This window comes from Helobdella robusta (assembly GCF_000326865.2).
Source record: "Helobdella robusta unplaced genomic scaffold HELROscaffold_6, whole genome shotgun sequence".
Taxonomy (NCBI): domain Eukaryota; kingdom Metazoa; phylum Annelida; class Clitellata; order Rhynchobdellida; family Glossiphoniidae; genus Helobdella; species Helobdella robusta.
The window spans coordinates 1174339-1194227 of NW_008705330.1; the positions used below are offsets into that span (position 1 = coordinate 1174339).

The window sequence follows — 19889 nt, forward strand, 5'->3', positions numbered from 1 at the left end:
GATGATGCAAAGATGTTTAAAATTATCAAATGTCCAGATGACTTGAAGTCCATGCAACTAAATGTGACCAATATGCAAAATTGGCTAAATGTCTGGCGTATGATTCCAAATGTAGATAAATGTTGCGTATTGAAGTTCGGAAATAAATATAATAATATTTATGAAATGTGGGATTCTGATAAAAGACTTAGGTGTGTTTGTTGATGATAAACTCACTTTTAGAGATCATATATATAGTAAAGCTAAGTTAGCCAACACAATGTTGGGCATAATAAACAGGCATTTTAGACTTATTGATGAAGAAGCTTACCTATGTTTCTACAAAGGCTTGGTCATACCACATCTAGAGTATGCGGTACAGGTTTGGTGCCCACATCACATAAACCTAATACAAATGATTGAAAAAGTTCAAAGAAGAGCTACTAGATCTATCCGTTCTTGTTATGGTTTAGAGTATATTGATAGATTAAAAAAATTGAACTTGCATTCTTTGAAATATCGAAGAACTAGAGCGGACCTGATTTTTTTTATATAAAATGTTGGTGGCCAATCCAGATACTGATCATTCGTTCATGTTGCTCAATAATGATGGGAGAACTAGAGGGCATCATATGAAGTTGTCAACAGGTTAATCTCACAAGGATGTTAGAAAATATTTTTTTTGTAACAGAGTAGTCGCGGACTGGAATAGACTCCCGCAATCTGTTGTCGACTCTCCAAATACAAGTGTTTTTAAATCTCGTTTGGATTTGTTTTGGGGTGATGCTAAATTTCAATATAGGTGATACTTTTAAACTGACGGTTCAATTGGATGTGTGTGTTGATAAGTAGGAATGGTTTGAGATTTTTAATCTATTAGTATGATTGAATAAGAATTTTCATGGATGGATGGGAGTGGATTAATGAGAGAATTACTTATGCAACATTTATAATACTCATTATTATGAGGTTAATGTAATAATTATTATATGGTAATAATATGAGCATAAATATAGGTAAAAATATGTACTTGTTTTATTTTTTATCAGTAATGACTGGGAATATGTATGATTGACTTGGATTGATTATTTCATTACCCATTTTATGGTTAAATGCATGTGCGTATTTCATTTATAAATTTTTTGGTTAATTATATTTTATATTGACTTCATAACTTTCTTATTATTATTATTATTGTTTTTCTGATTGTTTGGTTTTTTTTATTGATTGGTAAATAGTTAATGAAATTTCTAGGTTCTAATATAATTATCTGATATAATAATTAATGATTCATGAGTAGGTGGGTATATGAGTTGGTATATGGGTAGGGGAGGTTAAGGAAATTAGATGGATGCATGAATGTTTGTTTATTTTCTCTATTGCATGGGAAATGTGTAGTTAATTTTATGCTATTCAGGTGTAGGATGGGATTAATGGGGTTAGATGGATAAAGTATTTTATTATATCTTGGTTTATAAGTTTGCATTTATGGTGACACTCAAGACACTGTTAGTGTTAATTTATTGTTTTTGGAAATTATTTTCAATCTGCCATGGTATAATGCATTATCTTCGTGGTTATACTTGCGAAGCAATTGTACGAATGTATCGTGGTATGCATGTATAATACTATGTATTTTTTTTCCTGTAAATTCGGTAATGGGCCCGTGCTTTGTTCAAATAAATAAATAATCAATTTCAGAGAAATGTGAAAAACTTGTATGTTACAACACGCAATAGAAATTTTGAAGCAGTGCGTCTTGAGATAATCACATGTGCAAAAAACTTCCTTGAGAGAAGGTTGGATGTCGATCAGGATTTACAAGTAAAGGCAATTATAGATGTTGCCAATGCTGAAAATGCTGAATCAATGATCAAAACCGGTCGGCAAATTGTATCAGATATTTTTGGTGATAATTATGTTTCAGAATTTGTAGATGATGCTATTGGTTACTATTCATCATTTGGTGCTTCATCTTTTAAGCCGCATGAAAGCAATACTGCCAAGTTGTACTTATTGCTACAAAAAACAACACCGTCGTCTGTTTTAAACAAGCTGGTTCAAACATTTCTTATAACTTGTCCTCACAGCATGATCACGGAACGGGTAATTTCATGCCATACAGAATTAAAAAGCGACCTTCGATCATCTATGTCGAGAAATACTGTGAATGACCGATTATGCATTGCTTTAAATGCTATAGGTACCGCAAATTTTGATCCTCGGCCAGTGGTGGCTGATTTTCTTTCTTCAAAAACGAGACGATCGACTCTACCAGATGATGAACTTTACCGAAACAGGGAATTTGTAAAAAAGTTTTTTAACACTGAAAATAACTTGTGATTAGCTAATTTAACATCAATTGTTTTTTTTGTGATACTGAGTCGTTAATAAAACAAATGTCACTTATTTCAAATTGACAAAAGAGTGTATGTGCATTTTTAACGCATCAACATTTACATAAACAAAATCATGAACAATTTTTTATTGACAATTTAAATTAGACGTTTTGTCATTAGCCCATTCCTGGTTCAAATTAGCTTATTCCTTAGGCTTGTAATCTATGTTTTTACCGCAAGATTGAAGAATTGTATTCTTCCATGAAAAAAACTTCATTTTCATTAGAAAGTTGATGCAATATCTATTAGGCACCCGTGATTTGAAAAGAATTGATACTATTATTATCATTTCCAAAACTTTTAAAACTTTGTCACCTAGTGAAAATTTCTTAGACGAGACTCTGCTTCAGATTGCTAGCAATGACCAGATTATGCAACCTCTCACCACGGCAATGATGAGAGGAACAACAAAAAAATTTCAGACAGTACTAGAAAGCGATGAGCACCGCGTAGCCACAATTCTCCATCCGAGATTCAATTTGTCATTCTTACATGACGACCAAAGACGTATGCAAGCAAGGCATTTGTTGCTGACATTTGTGCAACAAGTTCAGCAAGAGGTAGCAAAATCAGCACAAGCACACGTACTATTTGAAAATGGAAAGATCTTCAGACAATGAAGATCTCTATAGCTTCTTTAAGACAACTGAACAGACTAGTATAGCAGTGGCAATGTCCGATAATGTAGTAATAACTAAATAATTGTTAAGTAATTATCATTTTTTAATTGTAGATTTTTTTTGTATAAAAAAGAATTTATAAAATCTTAACCTGTATATGCTAAACATGTATATGCAGATCTCTGGGTACCTGGCTTCTAAATCTGATGTCAACAGCCTATGATGTCATATCCTACTGATGTCATATCCTACTAATGTCATATCCTACTGTTGCGGAGGTATTCCTTAAAAGTAACGCCACACTACCAAGTTCAGCTGCTATTGAAGATTATTCAGCGTTGCTTCACAAATGTTCAGTGCGCGCCGCTGTCGGATGTTAGATGCCAGTGTTTCTTCAGTCTAGGATTAAATAAACATACTTCCTTTTCAGAAGTTTTTTTTACACGAGGCGCTATATTGTTTAAAGTTAAACTAACTATATAAGACTATGAAAATTATTACTGAATTTTCTGTAAAAATAATGATTCGACGTGTTTTGTTTTTTTAATTTATAAATTTCATTCTAGCAAATGTATGTGTTTGATTTTTTTAAAAGATTTTTAAACTAAGTTGTGCTTTTATGTTATTAGGAAGGCTTTAATTCTTGTCTTTTTTATATTTAAATTAATTTTTTTGAATTGTTTAGAAGTAATGACAGTAAATAAAATGGCTGGTGTGTTTAAGTTTTAATGCTGATTCAGAATTCTACCTGTCAAAAAGTGAATATAAAAATAGTTTTGAAAAGTTTAATTGCCTTTTTTTAGTTTAGTTAACTGTTTTCAAAAGTAAATTTACAATTAATAGTTAAACTACATATTTTAAGTTGCAAAATAGTTACAGTTTAACTACAAGTATTTAGTTAGTTGCCTATCACTGATATGATATAATCTCTGTACAGACCATTGAATTATATATAAGAATGGCTTTATAGTGTTGACCTTCTTCTCAAGGTCAGGAAACTTGGAAGCAAACTTTTTTAGCACCAAATTGTCAATGGGTTTTTCAGTTTTCCAATCTATATTTAGCTTCTTCCCTGTTTATGTGCCACCGGCAGCATTCTTGTAAACGTTTTTTTGCTGCTAAAATCATTCTACGGCAGTTTTAATCGATTTTTAACTTAATAATTTAACTGAATTATGTAAAATTTTTGGAATCATTTATTATTTGATCCATTTTGATTTTATAAAGTTCATTTGTTTAAAAGTTTTAAAAATGTTACATTGTGCCAGGAGACACCATGGAATTATATAACTGGAAGCGCCCTACCAGCGTTTTAACATTGAAAATTTTTTTCAACGGGCAAGTTACCTCTGGAAGCAAGTTCCTAAAAATTAATTATTCATGACCATTTTGGTTTATTTTTAGAAAAATCTGAGATTTAATTAGAAAAAACCTTGGCCTTCCCGAAGTTATGTTAATGACTCTGCCGATCTGCATTCAGCTCGTTTGTTAAAATTTATTTCGTTTTCAACATTCCGTGAAGTTTTAGGTTAATTTATAAGGTGTCGTATTTAATCGTTAAATAGATATTGCCATTTTTTTGGGGCATAAGCAAAATCGAAGATTTATAATAAGTTCGTTAGCGATCCTCATTTTTCTGAAATAAAGATTCCTTCATTCATTTTCCCAGCACCCACGAATCACGATGATTAGACTATTAGAGTGAGAATCATTCCTAACCTAAATTGAATTAAAATCTAGAAAACGAAAAGAAGTCGGTAAAAATTTTATTGTAAAAATGAAATGTTATTAATATTTAAAAAACTTAACTCATAATCAATTTATATTGTTATAAATAAATTAATCAACTAATAATTTTTGAATTGAGATGTAATTCCTGTGCATATGTCCTAAACTAGAATCTTTCAACACCCCAAAGCTTACAATACAAAGGAATATTTGCTTTCAACATAACATACCCAAACCAAATTTAATCACACAGAAGAGGTTTTTAAAATTTCTTTTGGTAGTAAAAGCAAACAATCTTTTTTTTCTGTTTTAACTTTAAATGCTATGATTTATATATTATTTATTAATATATTAAATTAATTATATAATAATTTGTTAAAATCAAATTTTTTAACTTAACTATTTCAACTGTAATTGACATTAATATATTAAAAAAATAATAGTTTAATTAATATTAAGCTAACATGAAATTCATTATGCTATTGATTTAATTAAATTTTATAAAACTGTTGATTTTTAACAGAATAGGTATGGAATGTTTAATAATTTTTAGTATAACATTACTATTTATAAAATAACTCTGAAGGTGCTAGATCATAAACATGTATATTTTTATATTTATGTGTAAATTGTTATATTTCTTGCTTGTAGATTATAAAACATCTATCTTGCTATAATTAGTAATTAACTTAACTCGTAGTTAGATCAGTCCTACTTTTTTTATTTCTAGATTTCGGTTTTGTTTATTTGTTGTATAACTGCAAAATGTTTGATTTACATAATTATAAATTTATCTTTCAACTATCTTGAAAAGTGAAATATATATATATATATATATATATATATATATATATATATATATATATATATATATAAAGATGAAACTAAGGTTGTAGAATTTGCTTCTGATGTAATCTATTAGAAGCACTGTACAAATTCAATAAAACAATTGATTTAATAAATTTAAATAGTATGCATTTTATTATTTAATTTACTTTTATTAAAACTGCATGTTGATAGAAAACTTTTTAGTTAAGTTAAAACGTCTTAATGTTGTACATGATGTTATTATTTTTTTTATTAATTCATAATAGTGGTTTGCATTCTGTACATCATTGAAATGATTTTCCATGTTAAATAAATCTTCGTTGACACATTGTGGGAATATGTTGCTTTCAATTACAAGTTTTTTCTTAAAACAATAATTATTTATTTTTAATAATCTTTCTGATTCTTGGCAGATCTGAAAATCATTAAAATTTATTTTTTTTACCAGAAAATAAATAAATGTATCGTTTTACTTTTAATACTCCTTTTGAGGGATATGTCAATTGTCCAAGCCAATTATGCACATTTTTCTGAAATTATTTTTAATTAAGTTTTAGTTTAGATATTGAGATATATAAAAAAAACCTTTGAGTTTTGTAAATGTAACACCATCTAAATTTTTCAAACTTAGTAAGTAGGCTTTCATTTCATAAAGTTTATCTAAAGTGGCTGTCAGGTTGCTCTTTGTAATGGATTGCTTCCATTCTCTATCTAGTATCAGTTTGCTGTTCAATATATGGAAAAGATCATTGATGTTTTTCACAAAAGCTATTGTTTCAAAAACGTCAGAAAAAAACATGAAATCCGTTTAAGAGTTCCAATGATTTAGCCGCAGAGCAACTAAAGACTCAAGATGCATATTTAACTTTCATCTTATGCTTCTCAAAATTTACACGATTTTTGGTTAATTTTTTTTTTAGTTTCATTTTGATTTGTTGCTGATAATTAACTAAGTTTACGATATGATTCCATTTGAATGGACTATTATTATAAAATATCATATAAGAATGAAACATATTCCTCATTAATTTCAGCATGTGGCATGCATCAAATATGATATATATTTTCTGGCCGGTTGTTGGGGACAAGAAACTTGTTTGCATGTTTGGAAATGTGAAAGAGCATCCAAGCAATCCTCATGCCGAAACGTTAGTGGCCAACCCATCCATTACCAGTGAAACAACCCTAAAAAATAAATATAATGTATAAAAATTTTAACATATCTTTAAGAAAAACAAATGTTATTCACCCTAACTCCGGCATTATGTAACTTATCAATGGCTTTCTCTATAAAATCTTTCAACTTGTGAGATGATAATTTATTTCTATAAAAATAAGCTATTTAATGCCTCCAAGCTTCTCTCAGACCAACAACATAAAAAACCAACACCTCTGAAGCAACTATGTCCTCATTCCCATCTCCATAGTTAACATATCCAATAAAGTCATCTTCACAAATAAACAATGCGTTTGATAATTTATGCTTAACATATAACATCAATAAAATTAAAAAAATTGAAGACAAATGCTTATAGTGAAATGGGAAACAAAAAAAATCAAGAAATAAATAAAACACACAAGGAATAAACTAGCATATGCTACCAAAATATGCTATATTTTAAATTCATAATTTTACAAACAAAATAAATTTTAAAAAACCTACCAATTTTCCTATTATACGTTATTTGAGGCTTTATTGTTATCGAATCAAGGATTAAAGAGCATTTGCAATATTTCATTTGCAGTACATATTTCTTTATATAGCAATATTAGTTTACAGAATATCATTATTAACAAAATTTTACTTGTTCAATGTTCTCGAGTGTGGCAGTGTTAGTCCACATTTTTTTAAAATTGGTATGCATGAGGACCATGAAAATGCAGCTGCATATAAAAGGTCTTGTAACTATCATTATATACTTTGTTAACTCTTTTTAAATGGTATGAGTTTTTTATCTAGAAGCCAAAAAAAAACAAAAAATTAATCAAAATTTCAATTCATTTTGCTATGGTTACATAACATAAAACGTTTGTATGTAGCTAATTCATTTTTTAATTTATTACATTCATTCATAAGTTTTCTTATTGTTGCCTGCAGCGTTGTGATTCTGGACTTTGATTGCCTTTGCTGTTGCTTGATCAGAGATGTGCATCCATTGAGCAAAACGTCTAAATATGATTAAAATTTGAAAGTAAAATAGCTGCATTTAAAATTTTTCATCATATATATATATATATATATATATATATTATATATATATAATATATATATATATATACCCAATAAATTAAAATAAAGAAACTCTTTGTATTCTGTATTTCTTATGACAAAAAGCCATTTTACAAAGGCATCCTAATAATAATAATAAACCCATAATATAAAAACAATATAAAAAATATTTGAATATTAATTAACGATAGTTAAAAAAATAAAAAGTCAAAAATTTAAAATAAAAATACAAAAAAGCAAAGCCTTTTTACTTCTACTAGTCTGGGCCTAGTGTCTCCTGGCACAATGTAACATTTTTAAAACTTTTAAACAAATGAACTTTATAAAATCAAAATGGATCAAATAATAAATGATTCCAAAAATTTTACATAATTCAGTTAAATTATTAAGTTAAAAATCGATTAAAACTGCCGTAGAATGATTTTAGCAGCAAAAAAACGTTTACAAGAATGCCGCCGGTGGCACATCAACTGGGAAGAAGCTAAATATAGATTGGAAAACTGAAAAACCCATTGACAATTTGGTGCTAAAAAAGTTTGCTTCCAAGTTTCCTGACCTTGAGAAGAAGGTCAACACTATAAAGCCATTCTTATATATAATTCAAATTTATATATTTGATCCATTTTGATTTTATAAAGTTCATTTGTTTAAAAGTTTTAAAAATGTTACATTGTGCCAGGAGACACTAGGCCCAGACTAGTAGAAGAAAAGAGGCTTTGCTTTTTTGTATTTTTATTTTAAATTTTTGACTTTTCATTTTTTTAACTATCGTTAATTAATGTTCAAATATTTTTTATATTGTTTTTATATTATGGGTTTATTATTATTATTAGGATGCCTTTGTTAAAACTTAAAATGGCTTTTTGCCATAAGAGATACAGAACAGTGTCGTCACTAGGGAGGTGCGGGGGGTGCGGACCGCACCGGGTGACACCCTCACAAGGGGTGACACCAAAATATCACTGTACATGTTTTTATGTCCCTCCTTGAAATTATTCTTATCATTGATTCAGCCTAACCCGCCCAGCGCCCAGAAATGTATTATGAATAAAATTTTTTTCGTTCAAATCATTTTTGTATTCGACGTTTTACCATTCGAATTCGACGTCCGAATTATTAAGCGCCGCGGCCGCGCACATTTTACTTGTTCGTGTCTAACATAACGTACAACAGTGTTTGTTTTGCCCACCCACTACAAGCGTGTGTTAGTCAAGTTAATTATTTAATTTTTAATCAATTTAATGATATACGACAACAATTCAAAGTAATTTCACAAAAGTTGATCCCTGATCCGTAAGTACAAATATAATTTGTTTTATTAGCATTTAAATAATTTTAAAATTTTTACAGTTAACGGTTAAATTTTAACCAACCAAATTTCAAATAACTTCATTTTATTTATTTATATTTATATATTTATTGTTGAAGGATATTATATCATGCCACGTAGAGGTGGAGTTCATACAACAAAAAGGCTAAGCAGATGTCAACAAAGAAAAGCCAAAATAAAGAAAGATAAAATACTATCTGCATTGCGCGGATCTATGCTGCAATATGTAAAGGGATCAGATGAGGCCCAGAGTTTTTCCAAAGACACAGTTCCTCAACCACACATTGATGAGACTAATTTATCTGATGCTGGTATGCATTCAGCAGAAGAAAACATTAATATAATAGAAGAAAATAGAGCAGAACAAGAAAAAGAAATAGATGAATTTGTAACAGAAGAGTGGACTGATAATAGTGACTCTAAATATGATACTGAAAATGAACCTACGGAGAAAAATTTGAATGTTTTGGATGATGCTTCTTATTGGAATATACCAATTCCAGATCAATTGCGCGTTCAATTCATCAAAAGAGGAAGTGCATATATCCAGAACAAATATGGGCCTTTCAGGATGTTGACAAGGCAAGATCTAAAAGCTAAAGGTGAGGTTCGCCAGCTATCCAAAGAGTGGTTTTATATGGTGATGCCAAATGGTGAGAAGGTGTTGCGAACATGGATAGTTTATTCTCCCGTCAGTGAGAAATTAAATTATTTTTGCTGCCGACTCTTTGCCGTTAATGCTACAGACACAACATCCAAATTTGTGACTGGGTTTCAGACATGGTGGAAAATGAGCCCGAAAGTGTCTAATCATGAGACATCCGATGCTCACTTGCATTGCTTTGAAAAATGGAAAACCTTGGAGGTGAGACTTAGAATGCACAAAACAATTGATGCAGAAAATATTGCCTTGATAGACATAGAGAAGAAAAAGTGGAGAGACGTCTTGCATAGGCTGCTCGATATTACATTATTTCTCGCCAAGCAAAATCTGGCTTTTCGGGGCCACAATGAAGAAGAATCTTCATTAAATAGAGGAAACTTTCTTGAAATGGTTGAGATGCTTTCTAAATATGACTCTGCTAAAAGAGCACCTATTAACATTAAAGCAAAGCACACATAAAACTAAAGCATCAGCATCTTATCTTGCACCAAATACTTAGAATGAGTTTATTCGTGTCCTAGCAAATCATGTGAAGGAGAAGCTTATCATGGATATAAAATCTGCCCGGTGTTTTGGTATCATGTTTGATAGCACATCTGACGCATTACACACTGACCAAATGTCTGAAATTATCAGATATGTGAAAATTCATAATAGAAAAGTTGAAGTAAGAGAAGTGTTTCTGGGATTTTTTCCTTTAAAAGAGAAAAAAGCTGCTGGTCTCAGTTCTGATATTCTCGAAAATTTGGAAAGTGATGGACTCGACTTTATGATGTACCGCGCTCAAGGTTACGACAATGCTGCGACTATGGCTGGAATCCATGGGGGTGTACAAGCCATTTTGAAAAGAAAGAACAGGAAAGCTATTTTTAATGGTTGTGTGGACCAGTCTCTTAACTTGTGTGGCCGACACTCTTTTGCTGAAAATGCTTCGTGCGTGACTTTTTTTTGGAACTCTTGAGACAATGTTTTCATTCTTTGCTGCTTCCACTCACCGAAGGAATGTTTTAATGAACCACACTGGAGTTTCATTCAAAAGATTATCAACAACACGCTGGAGTTCTCATCACGCAGCAGTAAAGGCTGTGAAAGAAAAATTCGATGAATGTGTGGCGGCAATAGAAGGTCTATGTGATCCAGGGGAAAATCTAGACACAAGAGGTACAGCCCGAGGTCTTTTACCTGCTATCTGCAATTTCACTTTTCTGTGCTACCTCTTCTTTTGGTGTGATGTACTTGAAGAAGTAAATCTAACGCAACTGTACCTTTAGACTAAGGGCTTAAGTCTTGACAAGGTGGTGACAAAGCTAGAGACACTAAGACTTTTTATGTATGAGAAGCGCAATCATCTTGTGAAGCAGGCAGTTGAACAGGCACTTATAAAATCAGACCAATATGGAATTTTAGTAGAGAGCAGACCCAGGTTCAAGAAGAGGATGGCAGGCGAGTGCGAGAGAGATGCTGGAAGCAGAAAGAAAACACGAGAGCGATGATCGTTTCCATTCTGAACTCCAGATCAGATCAAGAGCCATCAAGGAAGTAGCAGCCATGTTTGAGGTTGTTCAAGCCAAGAGTTTGATATCTGCTACTGAAGAAGAGTTATTGGTAAACATTCCAAAATTGACCACATTCTATGATGAGTTATCAGAGATAGAGCATTTATTAGAAATACCAAGACTGAGAAGACATCTGAAGGCAGCAATCTCCAGTTGAACATCATGTCCGTAGAATTCATATGTCGATCCAACTTCATTTTAAATGTTTCAACATTTTTGTCCGCATCCAAGCCGTTCCATAACTCAACCACCCTATTGGAAAAACAAAGTTTCCCATGATTTGTGTTAAAACTATGAGTAGACAACTTGAACGGATGACCCCTGGTACGATCATCGTTAGGTTTTTTTAACACAGGATAACACGATGATAATACGCTGTTCCTAGTTATGTTGAAAACTGTGATAAGATCACCTCTGATTCGTCTATACCTCAGTGTGGGAAGATTGAGGAGTCTTAATCTCTGGTCATAATTGAGTCCAATACAATCTTTCACCATTCTTGTGGCCCTCTTCTGAATCCGTTCAATATCTTCTATAACTTTCAAAGACCAGGGAAACCACACCGAAGCAGCATACTCTATCTTTGACCTGACAAGGGATTTATATAAGATTAAAAAAGTGGGTTTAGGTAATTTCATAAAATGTCTATTTATCAATCCTAGAGTTATATTACACTTATTAATTGAATTATAAACGTGTTTATGAAATTTCATGTCCGGTTCAAATATCACCCCCAAATCTTTAACAAATTCCACATTTTCAAGAAGTAAACCATTCATAGTATAAGATATCTTACCACATGCTCTACGCCCATAATTCATAACGACACATTTATCCACATTCACCCCAAGCTCCCATTTTACACGCCACCCATAAAAAACATCCAGATATGCCTGGAGGGCCTCCATATCATCATTAGAAGAGATACACTTGAACAATTTAGCGTCATCAGCATATAGATACATCCCAACATTAAAATCATTCTTACATTAATAAAAAATATCGTTCACATAAATAACAAACAAAATTAATCCCAACACATTGCCCTGTGGAACCCCACTAATCACTTTAAAATTATCAGACAGACTTCCATTCACACACACTGCAAATGTTCTACCACTAGGATAATCAGAAATCCAATCAACCACAATCCCATTCACACCATATTCGCATAATTTTTTAATTAACTTGTGATGAGCAACTTTATCGAATGCTTTCTCAAAGTCTGTATAAATCACATTAATTTACTTGCCTTCATCAATCGCAACACTCCAGTCATCTACCATTTTTAGCAACTGCATCGCAGCTGATTTATGTGGCATAAACCCAAACTGTCTAAAATCAAATAAATTATTGCTAATAAAATGAGACATAAGATTATCTTTGACCAATGTTTCCATCACCTTACAACAAACATAACAAAGAGATATTAGTCTATAATTTGTTACATTGCAGACATCTCCTTTTTTAAAAACTGGCACTATTATACTGTGTCTCCATTCATCAGGTATCGTACGAAGCTTTAATGACATATTAAATAAGCTGCATAAAAAATGTGCAATCTCTTCACTCCATTCATATAATACTCTGTTGAATAATTTGTCTGGCCCAGCTGATTTATACTTATTAATTTTTATAAGTTTAGATAAAACTTCCTTAACTGTAACAGTTATATCGTCCACCGATGAAATAAAATACCTACTACCCATATTAGTATCATTAACATCATTCACAGATAAATTGAATACACTATAAAAGTTTTGCCCAAATAAATTAGCCTTTTCAGTGTCATCGTAAACATTCAAAACCTTGCCCTGACCATCCAACTTATGAAGGACATCAATATCCCCTCTATTTTTTCTGGCTTTATTAATGTTCTGCCAGAACACTTTTGGGTTGTCTTTTATTTTTCTTGAAAAATTAATCATAAAATTAATATTAAATTGAAAAATATTTTTATTTTAATATCATTTTTTATATTCATTAAAGATTATACAACTTTTAGAAGTGACATATTTCTTCCATAATCTATTTTTATATTGAATCAGATTTATAAGGTTTCTGGGAAATTTTAATGCAAATCCATTATTGTGACACCCAACATCAATTAAAGGAATAAATTTATTTGTAGCATCGTTCAGTATAGTACAGAAGTACCTCCAGGCTTCATTGAGTTTCACAACATTATAAACTTGTTTAAATACACACATTTCTTTACTTAATTCAGTTCTGATATAAACTCTCATCTTATCATACTCACCTTTGTTAAAATTATATTTTTGCTTGGCACGTTTTATAACTAAATTCCAAGTATGTCTCAATATGAAAACCAGAACAATATGATCACTATTCCCAATTGGGGAGTAATAATCGATTTTGGCAACCACATCCTTGTCATGAACTAGAATCAAGTCCAATATATTGGATTTTTGTGAAGTACGAAACCTAGTAGCTTTAGAAATCAGCTGATGTAAATACAGATCCCTCATACAATTCAAAAACCTAGATTCCATGCTCCTAACACTTCCTGGTGTTGATACTAAGTCCCAGTCAATATTAGTAAATTTAAAAAAAAAAAAAATAGGTAAATTTTTAGTCCCTTAATTTTCGAAAACTTTTTCAATAGAACAAGTAAGTTACTATTGTTATTGAGATCAGAGTTAGGACTTCTGTAAACCAGAAGAAAATTTAGAGCTTCTGTATATCCCGATAATTGAACACAAATATATTTTTTAAATCTAACAGAAAGATCCATAGTACAAGAACTCAGGTACGACCGTGGATATATATAATATGGATATGGCAGAAGCGTTATATATACATACATTTTTCATATATATATAACATCAAGGTAAATCTGACAAATTTGATGCATAGAATAGCAATAATTGTTTAAAAGTGAATTTAAGTTAAAGGAAGTAATCAGTTTTTAACCGATCATCGTCTGTCATTTTCTTATTTGTTTAATTATTTTATATACGTTAAGTTTAACCATGCCCATGTGCTCAATGTCCAAATGTCATGGGTCTTATAAAGATATCGGCGTAACTTTACATAGGTATGTATAATTAATATAATAATAGTAAAATTTTAACATAAAATAGTTAAGCTTTTTTTACAATAATAAAACCAAACCAGACTACCAAAAGATGACAGTCAAAGAATACAGTGGGAAGGGAATATAAAAAATCACATTACAAATTTTTGTAGTAGAAAAAATATCTTCATCTGCAGTAGGCATTTTTTACAAGAATACTTTTACAAAGTAGGTTCTAAAATGTTGCTCAAAAAAACATCAGTTCCTACAGTATTTCCAAAGGTTTTGTTCTTTTTGTAACTAATAAAAAATTTCTAATTTAAATAGTTTTAAAAAAATTAAGCTAACATTAAGATTAACATTAAAAATTTAAAATAAAGAAATAACTAATTATTGGTGCATCATGAAAAATGAATCACTAATTAATTAATTGCAAGACACTAACATATTATAGTTAGTATATTAATTAGATATTTGTTCCTGCAAATCACACAATCAAGTGTATTGAATATTTATCATTTTCAGATTTTATCAAATGATCAAGTAGATACTCTATCTGAAATGCAATCACCAATAATGATGGAGAAAAAATCAACTGATGAACCAGTATGTTTGTTTGAATATAAAATTTACTTAGATTAATATATTACTGATTGCATGCGCTACAATTAATATTTATTTTTTTTATTTTATGTCAATAAGAAGATACACATATGTAAGTACATGTTCAAGGTATTTATTTCACAAAGTTTATGATGAATCTACCACACATACTTTGATGCATACATTCATTCATGTGTAATATTCAAACTTCAGATAGAAAATGTTGCATCTTTAGAAAATGTTGCAGTTCCATCAACATCAATTGTTAAATTGGTTTGTATGTATGATGGTTCATTTAATAAATAAAAAATAGTGAAAAATGTAATTTAGTATTTTAACACATGTTTCTATAACTATAACCAGAATTATAAATGATTGTTAAAATACTTAATATAAGTTGTTGAAAGGAAAATGAAAAATTTTACAGACTGGTATTGATGCATTGACACCTAGAAGCTTGAAAAGGAAAGCTAAAAAATTAGATATATTATTAAAAACTACCAGAAAAGTTCTATATAACTACAACAAAAAAATTAAAAGATTAAAAGTCAAACTTGAAGTATATAGAAATGAAATTAAGATGTTGAAAAAATACAACGATGAACTTACTTCAACATTACTTTCATATTCAGGTATGCTAATTATTAAACTTTAAAAATAATTTTTAGCAACAAACCTTTACGTATGCCACTTTTTTTAATTTTTAATATTGAATTGGCATTTCAGATATTCCAACAAAACTTTTCATGAAACCGAACAAAACCTATACTGAAGAACAAAAGCGTTTTGCATTGACATTACATTTGTACGGTGGAAAAAGCTACCAGTTTTTGAAATGTAAAGGATTACATCTGCCACATAAACGTACATTAGCACGGTAAGTTATTGTTTAATATTATATATATAATTACAAATTAAAAATTTAAGTATTTAAATGTATTAAGGTGGTTAGAATCTGTAGATGGAGGACCAGGCCTCAATCGTTCTATGTTGAATTTCCTGAAGAAAAAACACGAAACAGATGCAAAACAATTTACACACTGTTCTTTGATGATAGATAGTATGTCAATTCGGGAACAACTGATATATTTAAAACATAAAGGTGTCTATTCCGGTTATGAACATTTTGTTGGAGACTACACATCCAATGAATTGGCAACACAGGCCCTGGTTTTAATGATAGTTGGTACGTCAGGTTCATGGAAGTTTCCCCTTGCTTACTTTTTGTTCAAAAGCATGTCAGCAACTACGCAACAAGTTCTTGTATTGAACGCACTTGAAGCTTTGGAAAAGATTGGATTGAAAGTATAATTCTTGTTAAAACTTTTTACAATTTCTGTTTTGTTTTTTAGATTTTTTAAAGTTATTTTATCAATGTTACCTGAATGTTATTATTGTTCAAATACTGGTAGTGATGCTGGTGATGGATGGCTTACGAACAAACATTGTTATGTGCATAAAACTTGGATGTGTCTTTGATTTGCCTACCTTTGTCAAACCATCTTTTAAATTACCATCAATTAATAGAGAAATCTATGTAATATTTGATGCCTGTCACATGTTGAAACTTGTTCGTAACACATGGGCTGATAAAAAATTTTTAGAATCAAATGGTAGTTTAATTAGAGGGGATATTTTTGAAGAGACGTATTTAGATTCACAAATAATGACATCTAATACCATGTCCACTGTCATTGAAAATCCATCTAACACCATGTCCACTATCATCGACAGTGCAGTAGCGTATATTGCTGGATGGGTTGTTAGAAAAGTTGCCAAAACAATCGATTGTAACAAGTGTAGATTTACACTTATTGATATAAAAGGACAAGCTACCATGTTACACCAACAGCTTCTGATACTAAAAGACAATGGTGGTCTAGTTTTCCCATCCTGTGGTGTTGTTCAGGTCAGAAAATAATTTTTTTCCATGTTTATTTTTATTTGCATGCTGGAAAAATATTGATCTTTAATTTCTTCATTTTTATATAACATATTGCCTAATATATATTTTTTGACTAATTCATATTTGTCAATCAGATTTGCCGTGTCACCGAAAGACATTTGAAAATGGTGACAGACTGGTCTAAAATGAATAGAACAATTGTTGTATCAAGTGTTTTGAGTGAGTTGGCAAATAAAGATCTATTAAACCTTAAAGATCATATCATTGAAAGTGCAGATAATATAAACAATCATTTTTTTTCTTTATTGAGATTAATAACAAAAACATATATAGATGTTCGCTCTTTTCATTTGGCCAAAAACAATAGTCAGTTGAAAATTCGTTCAAAATATCATAAACTAATTCACTTTAAGGGCCAGTGAAATTATTAGCCGGGAATTAATTCTTGTGCCATATCCACTATATCCATGGGTACGACTTAACATAACAACAGACTCCTTTATATCCTTTTTTCATAAAGTTGACAGTCAAAAGCTTATATCCATCAATTACAAACTCTGAAAACAAGATATCCTCTAACAAATTTTTTGAATTAGTCCCAGTAAAGAGCATAATATCATAATCATATAAATTTACCAGAGCCTTTATTTCGTTAAGTTTATTTACCATACAGTCCACGTTAGAATATAGTATTTTTAAATCAACTATACTCTTTTTGCCAACAATTTTACAATGCGCATCTTTCCTGGAATACCCCTTACTCTGTATATGTATACCCCCGATTCAACCTTTTCTTTCTCTTTGGTCTCATCCACCAGTTCCTTTACTTGTGCCCTTTAATTTTTGGTCAGATCATGAGCTATACCTATGCCTTTATAGTTATTTCCTAATAAATTTAATTTATTTAAATTCTCCATTATCAAATTCTTAATCATCCTATCCTTAAATGACAATAATAGTGGCATGGAATCGAAAATAAACTCAAATTAGTTGCTTCTCGACAAAATTCTATTTCATTACTTCCAATTTCGAAATTTTGATAGAATTAATTTTTAGTTTTGACAGTTTTTGCCAAATTCCTATAAGTAGATTTGTCTTAATTTAATCTAAGGCAGTTGCTTGACATCCACGTTCTACTTTTATCAGACATTCAACAAGTTTTTCAACATTACTTGCTATTTTCTTGATGATATGACAATCCAAATGAACTTATAACGTCATATGATTTTTCTATTAATGCATTGACCCAATCATTGTGATTTGCTAGAGATAAACAACGTCTATACTTTCTTTCTTTACTTCGGCAATATCTTTTAGCAGTTCTGCATTCATTGTCAAACTAAGGATCAGTAAGATTACTTCTATAATCAACAACACAAAGAAGTGCAATTAAATCAGCAATTTTCTTTAGCTGCTCATTGAAAAGTTCAAATTCGTGATCTATGTCTTTACTCTGGCATGGCATAAAGAGTGGAGAATTCAAAACATGCATTTATAACATATCTTGATCAATTCGATTCCACAATCTGGTTAATCTATAAGTTTTCTGATGACACTCTCGTACCATTAGTATATTGATATGAATTAAACTATGATCTGAATAAACGCCGCTACGAAATATTTAACTATTTGAAACATGAAAATTGATTGAACTAGCAACTAAATCCAAAGTACCATCACAGACATGTGTCGGCTTGTTTATGAGGTTTATCAAGTGGAATTGTTCAAAAATCTCTAGCAAACTAACGGCATGACGATCATTCAATTTTTCGACATGAATGTCAAAATCGCCAGTCAACAAAATATTTGAACTTAAAATTGTAATGATCTCCAGAACACGCAAAATTTCATCAAAAAACAAGGCATTTACTTGAGCAGAGCCTGGTCGGTATAACGCCAATAAATATAATCTTTGTTATTTATAAACAATTTAAGAGCAACAGCCTCAAACGTAACCAAAACGGGTAATTCAATTACTTTATATCTGAAACTTGATCTAAATATAATATATTATTCCTCCATGAAATGGATCATTTAATCTAAGATAATCAACATAACGATATCCAGGTAGTGTAGATGATTTTACAGAAATATCTGGTGACCCATGCCATGCCTCTACCAGCACAAAAATGTCTAAGCCTTCATGGATTATATATATATATATATATACTCATAAAGCTTCTGAAATTATGTACCGTGGAAAATCCCTTCACCGCTCCTGATGGTTTACTGTATCGACAATTCGATGGCGTAGCGATGGGTTCTCCTCTTGGTCCGGTATTTGCCAAATCCTATATGGCCGATCTAGAGGCGAGAATATTTAATGATCCGGACAACAAACCCTTGATATACGCACGCTACGTGGATGATATATTCATCGTTAGTAAATCCATCGCATAGCATTGTAAATAGTGACAAAAGTTCATTTTCACAAAGTAAATATTTCCCTATATTGATCAACTTGCACTGATGATGATTCATTCGGAATCGAAATATGGCCTTATTTGCATCATGAATTCGGAAAATAAGTTTATTTTGAATTTTAATAAACTAAACGTTCACCAAAAAACTTTAGTGAGAAAAATCGAAAAAACGAACTGCAAACATATTAACGCCAATCATTCGGTAGAATTTATAGAATCTTAAAAAATTATGGTCTACTACCAACATATATATATATATATATATATATATATATATATATATATATATATATATATATATATATGTATATATATATATTTTGGTACGAGGTTTTCGCTTAAGCAAATTTCGTTAAAAACTGTTGCCCATTCAGCATTTATTAACTGTTTTTTAATCGATTCAACAGAACGCAGTTTTGCATAATCATATTTATTCAATAATTGTGTCATAACTAGGCTGACAGCTGTTTCGGCAAAGATGCCATCGTCGGAGCCTTGGGTAATTGAACAAAGTATATTAAATTGTAATTGTATTAAATCAATGCGTTAAATGTAATGTCAAATTGAAACAAAATGGAATAAAAGA

The 19889-nt window shown here is 30.5% G+C and overlaps 3 protein-coding genes across 3 annotated transcripts in view; 1 reads left to right on the top strand and 2 right to left on the bottom strand.

The window, feature by feature from the left end:
- Window positions 1–12: 12 nt before the first annotated feature.
- On the top strand, window positions 13–3378 carry HELRODRAFT_164062 (hypothetical protein; the record flags this gene model as incomplete). The annotated part of the gene is made up of 4 exons (XM_009029110.1): window positions 13–191; window positions 1719–2294; window positions 2698–2938; window positions 3277–3378. The coding sequence occupies 4 exons, from the start codon at window positions 13–15 to the stop codon at window positions 3376–3378; spliced, it is 1098 nt and encodes a 365-aa protein (XP_009027358.1).
- A 4242-nt stretch (window positions 3379–7620) lies between these two features.
- On the bottom strand, window positions 7621–13847 carry HELRODRAFT_164063 (hypothetical protein; the record flags this gene model as incomplete). Its single annotated transcript, XM_009029111.1, has 3 exons — window positions 7621–7755; window positions 13143–13245; window positions 13492–13847. 3 exons carry the CDS (start codon window positions 13845–13847, stop codon window positions 7621–7623), a joined length of 594 nt encoding a protein of 197 aa, XP_009027359.1.
- A 3737-nt stretch (window positions 13848–17584) lies between these two features.
- Window positions 17585–19889, bottom strand: part of HELRODRAFT_164065 (hypothetical protein) — a gene marked incomplete at both ends in the record, with an annotated part of 2749 nt that continues 444 nt past the window's right edge. The window contains one exon of the mRNA XM_009029112.1: window positions 17585–17714. Coding sequence (XP_009027360.1) covers window positions 17585–17714 — 130 coding nt within the window. The remainder of the gene's footprint in view (window positions 17715–19889) is intronic.